Source organism: Danio aesculapii, chromosome 1, assembly GCF_903798145.1.
Source record: "Danio aesculapii chromosome 1, fDanAes4.1, whole genome shotgun sequence".
Classification (NCBI taxonomy): domain Eukaryota; kingdom Metazoa; phylum Chordata; class Actinopteri; order Cypriniformes; family Danionidae; genus Danio; species Danio aesculapii.
In genome coordinates, this window is record NC_079435.1 from 59,892,912 (window position 1) to 59,903,315 (window position 10,404).

At 41.8% G+C, this 10,404-nt stretch overlaps 1 protein-coding gene across 1 annotated transcript in view; it reads right to left on the minus strand.

Annotated features, from left to right (window-relative positions):
* Nucleotides 1-1,248, minus strand: part of kpnb3 (karyopherin (importin) beta 3) — a 50,295-nt gene extending 49,047 nt beyond the window's left edge. Inside the window, exon 1 of the mRNA XM_056463329.1 lies at nucleotides 1,115-1,248. Coding sequence (XP_056319304.1) covers nucleotides 1,115-1,192 — 78 coding nt within the window. The 5' untranslated portion in view covers nucleotides 1,193-1,248. The remainder of the gene's footprint in view (nucleotides 1-1,114) is intronic.
* Nucleotides 1,249-10,404: the final 9,156 nt, after the last annotated feature.

Here is a 10,404-nt window from a genome sequence, read left to right on the forward strand (position 1 = left end):
AGTGGAGTTAAATACATATTCCTGACCTAAATGTGGAGTGTTTCCATGACATGACACTATGAAGGGACATCTTTTGTGATAAGCTCAGCTCATCGCGTGAAGATGGGTGTACAATTACTTTTTAATGAGTGAAACACAAGCCTCGACTCAATAGCGACGATGAAGAGTTTTTAAATATTCATTATTGTTCTGAGAAATGTTAGTTGCATGTCGAATGAACAGATGAAACTAATGTATACAACAAGACTGATCAGATTGTGCGGTCTAGCGTCCGTCACTATGATTGACAGCTTTCGAAATGTGAACGAAAATTAATCGTTTAACATTAAAAGCCTGACAGAATTAAAATCCCGATTTAACGAGCAGTTCAGACTAATATTATCGACACCTGCTCCCGGTTAACGGCGTCACAGCAACCGCGACTCGAATAACGACGCAAAAACATTAAGATTAGCGTTAAAATATTAAAGCTACAACACAAACGAACCAATCAGAGGGTTTAAAGCCCAAGGCTGTACACAAAAACGTATAAAACATCATGTTTGTACCGTTTGTACGGTTAGTTAGGCCACGTTGATACGCAACACACGACTGAGATGTTCGATTCAGGAAGGAATCGTTCACTTGAACCGAATCCTTCAGATTGATTCAACCAAACTGACTACGGAAACCGATACTTTTCGAAATCTGTTATATTATTGCTATTAAAGCAGTGAACAAATTATTAGGTCGATTTCTTTGTTGAAATCTCAAATCAACTAAAATTAAAAATTTTATTACAAGTCAGCAGAAAGAGAAACATACCACACAAAGTTTTACAAGAAATATTTAAAAGTAGCGTGTCACAAAACGGTCCAAAAGTAAATCAATGTGCGAATATATAAACCCAATAGTTTTGAGAGATGATGACTCAAACGAAAATGCGAACTTATTGCAAGAGTCGACTCGCTTAAAAGAACCGATTCTCTGAGAAGAATCGGAGCCGCATAGCAGCAGTGCGCGCGCTTCACACATGTGCTGGGCCAGAGCGAGGCTGAGCGGCCCGCGCTAAAACCGCGAACCGAGCTCGGCACAAAAACGTTAAATTTCCACACATTTTCCGTTACGTTCATACCTCAGATTGCTTCCTGACGGTGTTGTCAGGGCTCATCAGGTTGCTCAGTAAGAGGTAGAACTGCTGCTGCTCCGCCATCGCTGCTGGATTCAGAAAGAGAGACGAGCGAATGAAAGCCGGCAGGGGAAGCGACCTCTGACACCGGACGGCATGAATGGAAGGACGTGATTGGCTAGTGACGCGCTGCCTCGGCCGCGCTGATTGGCTGACGTTGGTGAATGAGGTTAAATGATTGGTGTGTTTGGTGCGCTGGCGCGTCAGTCATAGTGACGCACATATGATTCAGCTGCTGATCATCCTGTTGGCTGCGAAACGCGGGTAAAGAAGAAGTGGGCGGGGTCTAGTTGAACGCGATGATGTCATTGCAAAATAACTCCCACCGCAAACGCGGGAATATATCGATATTATTAGGCAAGTTTCATACACAAGTGTAAAATGTCGGAGAGGAAGCATAACATCTTCCATTTCAAGGTTGATTTTAAAAATTTATTTTGAAACTCTTAAAGGACTTTAAAGTCGTAAAGCGACCAGAACTGTGAATATAACGTTACTTAAAAAGCTAAACTCCTCTTCTATATGGTAAATGTTATATATACCCGCTCTTGTTCTTTATTTGTTTTATTATTTTCTTTCTCTACTTCTTTTTTCTTTTGTTACTTTGTTTACACATGGATTGCTAAAATGTGTAATATTGCAAGACTTGTTATGCAGTTGACTGGAAATGTTCATCAAATACAATTTTTAAAAAAACGCGGGAATGTATCAGCCGTTATTCAAATGGTTGATAGCTGAAATAATATAGTATTAAATAATATTTAAAATAGTCGACATGTAATACTTAATAATGACTTTTTAATTTATTTTCTATTCATCTTTTTATTAAAAAAATATTGAAATCACGATCACTTACTATTGTATTTTATTTTCATGAAAATCACTTTCTGTACACCTTTCATTTTCATTACATTATATATACATACACACACACACACACACACATAAATATATATATATGCTTGGACCCAAAACATGACTCATTAAGTTGTGATTTTTACATCTAAACAACAAATACACACATAAATACATGTGTTACTTTAGATAGTTTCTTCAAGACAGCAGTAAGCGGTAACATTTTATATATACATTTCATTTACAGGGCTTCACGGTGGCGCAGGGGTTTGCACTGTCACCCATGTTTGAAAGTCTTTCTTTTTTGTTGTCAAAACAAGGTACAATATAAGTATTTAGTGACAAGTATTTTCATTTTGTTTGTCTTATTTTAACCACAAAATAACTGAAAAAAGAAGTGAATGGTCATATAATAAATGAGAAAGAAAGAGAAGAAACAAATATTATAATTACATTAAGTAAATAAGTCAATAAAAATAAAGCCTATGTTAAAATGTTCTGGTTGTTCCTCTGATTACTAAGCCAGGACGATGCGGTGGAGCAGTGGGTAGCACTGTCACCGGCTGAGTCAGTTGGCATTTCTGTATGGAGTTTGTGTGTATGGACTCCCCGTGTACATGTGGTACAGGTGAATTGGGAAAGCTAAATTATCTGTAGTGTATGTGTGTGAATGATTGTGTATGGGTGTTTTCCAGTGATGGGTTGCAGCTGGGAGGGCATCCGCTGTGTAAAGCATATGCTGGATAAGTTGGCGGTTCATTCCGCTGTGGCGACCCCTGATTAATAAAGGGACTAAGCTGAAAAGAAAATGAATGACTGGATATTTAATTTGTTATAATTTTCATCATATATATATATATATATATATATATATATATATATATATATATATATATATATATATATATATATATATATATATATTATTTCTAAATATAAATATTTTCTCAAATATATGCATGCATGTGTGCATTTATATAAAATAAATATACACAGCGCACACACACACACATATATTATGTAAAAATACACTTTTATTTCAGATGAGATTAATAACTAAAATAAATAAAAGTAATTGGAAACTGGATTTTAAAGTTTGTTAATCTGAGGACAAAAATAAAGGACAACCAGTAATTGACCACAAGATGGCGCGAGAGAAACTCTGACGATCTCCGGACACACACACACGCACACACACACACACTAACACTTCATTCTCAGTTAAAATATCTGAAGGGGCAGCAGGGTGATGCAGTGGGTAGCACAATCGCCTCACAGCAAGAAGGTCGCTGGTTTGAGGGCATCCACTGCGTAAAACATGCGCTGGATAAGTTGGCGGTTCACTCCTCAGTGGCAACCCCTGATTAATAAAGGGACTAAGCCAAAAGAAAATGAATGAATGAATGAAAATATCTGAACGTCATCTGCTAGGAAACAAAACATTGTTGAAGTCTTAGAATCAGACAAGACAAACAAACAGTAGTGTCTGCTTTCATTTTCAACACTGCATCTCCTGTAAAAGCATCTCAACTTGTTTTTAAGTCTCATTTATATTCACTAGAACAGTTTTCATTCATTCATTCATTCATTCATTTTCTTTTAATTTTTAATAAGGGGTCGCCACAGTGGAATGAACCGCCAACTTATCCAATCTCTGGGAAACAACCATTCTTGCATTCACACACATAAAGCCAATTTAGTTAATCAATTCCCCTATAGTGCATGTGTTTGGACTGTGGGGGAAACCGGAGCACCTGGAGGAAACCCACGGGGAGAACATGCAAACTCCACACAGAAATGCCAACTGGCCCAGGGGAGACTCGAACCAGCAACCTTCTTGCTGTGAAGCAACAGTGCTAACCACAGCGCCACCGCGAAGCCCTATAACAGTTTTATACCTGAATATTTCCGTGGATCATCGATCAACTCAAACTCACACAACCATCATCACTCGTTTCCATGTCATGTGTGTTTACCTTTAATTAAACCACACACGTTTGTCTTCAATTGTTGTTTATTCTTATTTTCATGGCTTCGTTATGTTGTGAACAGCTTTTATTTTCAAACTCTGAAGCATTAGACTGACATCTGGAAAGTGTCCAGCGTCCGCATGCTTCAATAGTGGTCACTCTGGGCCAATACACACACACACACACACACACACGCACACACACACGCGCACACACACACACACACACACACACACACACACGCACACACACACACACACACTGGAAAAACAAACAAGATTTCATTCTCTGAAGAGAATATGAGAGATTCTTGGCAGTTCACAACTCATGTTACCATCTTTCCCAGTATTTACTAGGCAATGTCTAACAAGCAGCTGAGATGGCTGCTAATCAGTCACAAACATCCACTGTGTTTGACAGGGCTAGAGTTGGGCGATATGACAAAAATACCATGATATATGTCATCTCATATCCTGATAATGATTCATTCATTCATTTTCTTATATACTAATTCATATGTGATCATATTTCTCACTTCATTTAGAACGGCAGAGCAGGGGTTGGACCCCCTTTTTCCTTCAGGACTGCCTTAATCCTTTGTGGCATAGATTCAACAAGATACTGGAAATATTCCTCAGACATTTCGCTCCATATTGACATGATAGCATCACACAGTTGCTGCAGATTTATTAGCTGCACATCCATGATGCCAATCTCCCATTCCACCACATCCCAAAGGTGCTCTATTGGATTGAGCTCTGGTGACTGTGGAGGCCATTTGAGTACAGTGAACTCATTGTCATGTTCAAGAAACCAGTCTGAGATGATTTACGCTTTAAGACATGGTGCGTTATCCTGCTGGAAGTAGCCATCAGAAGATGTGTACACTGTGGTCATAAAGGGATGGACATGGTCAGCAACAATACTCAGGTAGGCTGTGGTGTTGACACGATGCTCAATTGGTACTAATAGGCCCAAAGTGTGCCAAGAAAATATCCCCCACACCATTACACCACCACCACCAGCCTGAACCGTTGATACAAGGCAGGATGGATCCATGCTTTCATGTTGATGATGCCAAATTCTGACCCGACCATCCGAATGTGGCAGCAGAAATGGAGACTCATCAGACCAGGCAACGTTTCTCCAATCTTCTATTGTCCAGTTTTGGTGAGCCTGTGTGAATTGTAGCCTCAGTATCCTGTTCTTAGCTGACAGGAGCGGCACCCGGTGTGGTCTTCTGCTGCTGTAGCCCATCCACCTCAAGGTTGGACGTGTTGTGTGTTCAGAGATGCTCTTCTGCAGACCTCGGTTGTAACGAGTGCTTATTTGAGTTACTGTTGCCTTTCTATCAGCTGGAACCAGTCTGGCCATTCTCCTCTGACATCAACAAGGCATTTGCGCCCACAGATCTGCCGCTCACTGGATATTTCCTCTTTATCAGACAATTCTCTGTAAACTCCAGAGATGGTTGTGCGTGAAAATCCCAGTAGATCAGCAGTTTTTAAAATACTCAGACCAGCACGTCTGGCACCAACAACCATGCCACGTTCATTCATTCATTTTCTTTTCGGCTTAGTCCCTTTAATAATCTAGGATTGCCACAGCGGAATGAATCGCCAACTTATCCAGCACGTTTTTACGCAGCGGATGCCCTTCCAGCCGAAACATTCATTCACACTCATACAATACGGACAATTTAGCTTACCCAATTCACCTGTACCACTTGTCTTAGGACTTGTGGGGGAAACCGGATCACCCGGCGGAAACCCACGTGAACACGGGGAGAACATGCAAACTCCACACAGAAATGCCAACTGACCCAGTCGAGGCTCGAACCAGAGTCCTTCTTGCTGTGAGGCAACAGCACTATCTACTGCGCCACCGTGACGCCCCATGCCATGTTCAAAGTCACTTAAATCCCCTTTCTTCCACATTCTGATGCTCGGTTTGAACTGCAGTTGCTATGGTGAGGGAGTGGCCAGTCACACCCTTATGTATTTGATTGACAGTTGCTAGGATATCTTAGTGGTTGATAGTTAGTTGCTAAGCTGAGGTGGTTGCTATTAAATCAGAGTCATAAGTAGTTGCTAAACAGTTGCTAGGGTCACCCAAGTGGTTTCTAGTATGATCCCATCACTGCTTGAGTACAAACTGGCCCAGCTCTCTGTTCCTAGCTCTGTCTGTCAATGGATCACCAGCTTTCTGACAGATAGACAGCAGCTAGTCAGAATGGGCAAAATAACATCCGACAGCCGCACCATCAGCACTGGTGCCCCCCAGGGATGTGTTCTTTCTCCACTGCTCTTCTCCCTGTACACCAACGACTGCACTGCAAAAGACCCCTCCATCAAACTCATTAAGTTTGCAGACGACACTACTGTTATCGGCCTCATCCAGAACGGTGACCAGTCTGCATACAGACAGGAGGTGGAGCGGCTGGCGTTATGGTGCAGATACAACAACCTGGAGCTGAACACGCTCAAAACAGTGGAGATGATAGTGGACTTCAGGAGAAACCCCCCTGCACTCCCCCCACTCACCATCATGAACAGCACTGTGGCTGCAGTAGAGTCATTCAGGTTCCTGGGCACCACCATCTCTCAGGATCTGAAGTGGGACATTCATATAGACTCTATTGTGAAGAAAGCCCAGCAGAGACTGTACTTCCTTCGTCAGCTGAGGAAGTTTAACCTGCCACAGGAGCTGCTCGTACAGTTCTACTCAGCTGTCATCCAATCCATCCTCTACACTTCAATCACCGTCTGGTTCGGCTCAGCTGCCAAAACTGACCTCCGTAGACTACAGCGAATAGTCCGGACTGCTGAACGAATCACTGGCACTACCCTTCCTACACTTCAAGAACTGTACTCTTCCAGAGTGAGTAAAAGGGCTCGCAAAATCACTCTGGACGCCTCACACCCAGCACACTACCTGTTCGAACTGTTACCGTCTGGTCGGCGCTTCAGAGCACCGAGCACAAAAACAGCCAGACACAGGAAAAGTTTCTTTCCTCAGGCTGTCTACCTTATGAACAGTTAAATATTCCCCTACTGTGCAATAAATATGTGCAATACTTTCTCATACGCACTTGTACACAGCACCTTATATCAATATACAATGCAATACCTTCTACATTTGCACTTGTACACAGCACCTTATAACCTGTATATTTATAACAATCTGTACATACAACTCAACATCCAGGTTTCTTCACTAACCGCATCTGTTTAATGTTTATCTTTTTTTATTATTATTATTTTATTTTTTCAGATTATTTTGTGTTGTCACTTGTCACTTTATGTACACTGGAAGCTTCTGTAGCCAAAACAAATTCCTTGTGTGTGTGAAGCACACTTGGCAATTAAACCGATTCTGATTCTGATTCTGATTCTTATGCAGTGTTTAGGGGTTTACCACACAAAAAGATGACATTTTCTTCTGGGTTACATTCTGAGAAATATGATTGGCTAAACAGTGTTCGCCCGAGTGCATTCCATATGTATTCTCATTAAACAGCCTGCAATTTTAATCACATTCACAGATCATTTGCCTCAGATCTGTGTGTGACTGATATAAAATAGATGGACTCTCTGGAGGTAGCAGCAAAATGTGTGTAATGGCGAGTGAGATATTTGTGAGGCGGGCCACATCATCTGACAGACGGGGGAAAGCGGGGTCTCCCACGACCCTGTGCAGTGTGAGATGGAGATGTGGAAATAGCACTCTGGATTTTGGCAGCAGTCGAGTCTCTCTGGGGTAGTTTGGAGAGCGACCAAAGCGGTGTGGAAATAGAAGTGCTGGAAAAGAAAGAGACATGCGTTCTGTAAAACTCCCCATCATGAATCTGCAGATGAATATAGGTTAGTGAAAAAACACACTGTATCTGCTTGTTAACGCAAATTTCTAATCAGCCAATCACATGGCAGCAACTCAATGCATTTAGGCATGTAGACATGATCAAGACAATCTGCTGCAGTTCAAACCGAGCATCAGAATGGGGAAGAAAGGGGATTTAAGTGACTTTGAATGTGGCATGGTTGTTGGTGCCAGACGGGCTGGTCTGAGTATTTCAGAAACTGCTGATCTACTGGGATTTTCACGCACAACCATCTCTAGGGTTTACAGAGAATGGTCTGAAAAAGAGAAAATATCCAGTGAGTGGCAGATCTGTGGGCGCAAATGCCTTGTTGATGAAGCCAGAGGTCAGAGGAGAATGGCCAGACTGGTTCCAGCTGATAGAAAGGCAACAGTAACTCAATTAAGCACTCGTTACAACCGAGGTCTGCAGAAGAGCATCTCTGAACACACAACATGTCCAACCTTGAGGCGGATGGGCTACAGCAGCAGAAGACCACACCGGGTGCCACTCCTGTCAGCTAAGAACAGGAAACTGAGGCTACAATTCACACAGGCTCACCAAAACTGGACAATAGAAGATTGGAGAAATGTTGCCTGGTCTGATGAGTCTCCATTTCTGCTGCCATATTCGGATGGTCGGGTCAGAATTTGGCATCAACAACATGAAAGCATGGATCCATCTTGCCTTGTATCAACGGTTCAGGCTGGTGGTGGTGGTGTAATGGTGTGGGGGATATTTTCTTTGCACACTTTGGGTCTATTAGTTCTAACTGAGCATCGTCAACACCACAGCCTACCTGAGTATTGCTGCTGACCATGTCCATCCCTTTATGACCACAGTGTACTCATCTTCTGATGGCTACTTCCAGCAGGATAACGCACCATGTCATAAAACGTGAATCATCTCAGACTGGTTTCTTGAACATGACAATGAGTTCACTGTACTCAAATGGCCTCCACAGTCAGCAGAGCTCAATCCGATAGAGCAGTGTTTCCCAACCCTGTTCCTGGAGGCACACAAACAGTACATATTTTGGATGTCTCCCTTTTCTGACCCATTAACTTCAGGTGTTGGAGTCTCTTCTGATGTTATGATGATTTGATTCAGGTGTGTTTAATTAGGGAGAGGTTGAAAATGTGTACTGTTGGTGTGCCTTCAGGAACAGGGTTGGGAAACATTGCGATAGAGCACCTTTGGGATGTGGTGGAACGGGAGATTCGCATCATGGATGTCCAGCTGACAAATCTGCAGCAACTGCGTGATGCTATCATGTCAATATGGAGCAAAATCTCTGAGGAATATTTCCAGTATCTTGTTAAATCTACGCCACAAAGGATTAAGGCAGTTCTGAAGGCAAAAGGGGGTCCAACCCGGTACTAGTAAGGTGTACCTAATAAAGTGGCCGGTGAGTGTATGTTGGGTTAAATAGAACTTATTATGCAGGTTTTTTCAAAGATGTAAATTAAGACTGTCCATGTGTGTGTGTGTGTGAAGTTTCAGCTCAAAATACCATACAAATAATGTTTTATAACTCTCTGAAACTGACCCTTTTAGGCACAATTAGGATCTAAATTGTCTAGACTGTCACTTTAAATTCAACTGAGATGAAGCTGTTTTCAAAAGAGGGCGGAGCTACAAATGCCTGTGTGTCAGTATAGTGGCAGATTCAAAAATAAGATGCTAATGAGAGATGGTCACTAGTGGGCGGGGCTTTCACTCTCTGATGACACGTACAAAGGGAGAATGTCAATCAAAGTGTTTTTATCAAGTGTGATTATAAAACATACAATAAACACAACCGTTAAGAACACTTAAAACAAACTAATAATAAAGTATCAATGCCCAATCAAGCACATTGCAACATGCTAACAACAATCTGGAATCTCCTAGCAATTACAGAGCAATAGATTTTAAGAACTGCATAGCAACACCCTGGAAACCATCCAAAACCTCCCCAGCACCCAGATAGCAACACGCTGCAGCTGCAAAATGAATAAATAAAAGCAACAGCATACAAATGCACCATTCAGGAGAGAACATTCAGCAACAGCCGTTCTGCATTAACATCTGACCTCGTCTTTAGCACTAAAATCAGAATCTAGTTAATCATTTCCTATATCTGCGTCGTGGTCTGGTGTACATGTGTCCTTCAGAGACGTCTTCAGCCCTCGTCCTACAGAACAGAGGGGCTCGTGGGTATTATGTAAAGCGTGTGTAATGTACGTGGGTGCGTTTGGGAGAACAGGACTAAAAGGAGGGAGGGTATTTATGGATATATGTGGTGGTTAGAATAAAAAAGAAATCCTAGCATCATGTTTCTCCGAGTCTGAGGTGTGCAGCTCAAATGCTGATCATTTCAGGTGTTTATACAGGATTATACAACATTATAGTGTTTATGCATTTGTGCACATATGAAGGTCATCCTGAGCATGCTGAAAATACCAACATAGGCTCATTCTGAAACCGTAGCCCTAAATATATTTCTGGATATCGTGAATTATGTAGCCAGAAGTACCTTTGGCTGCATTTGGTCTTTAAAACGAATGCTA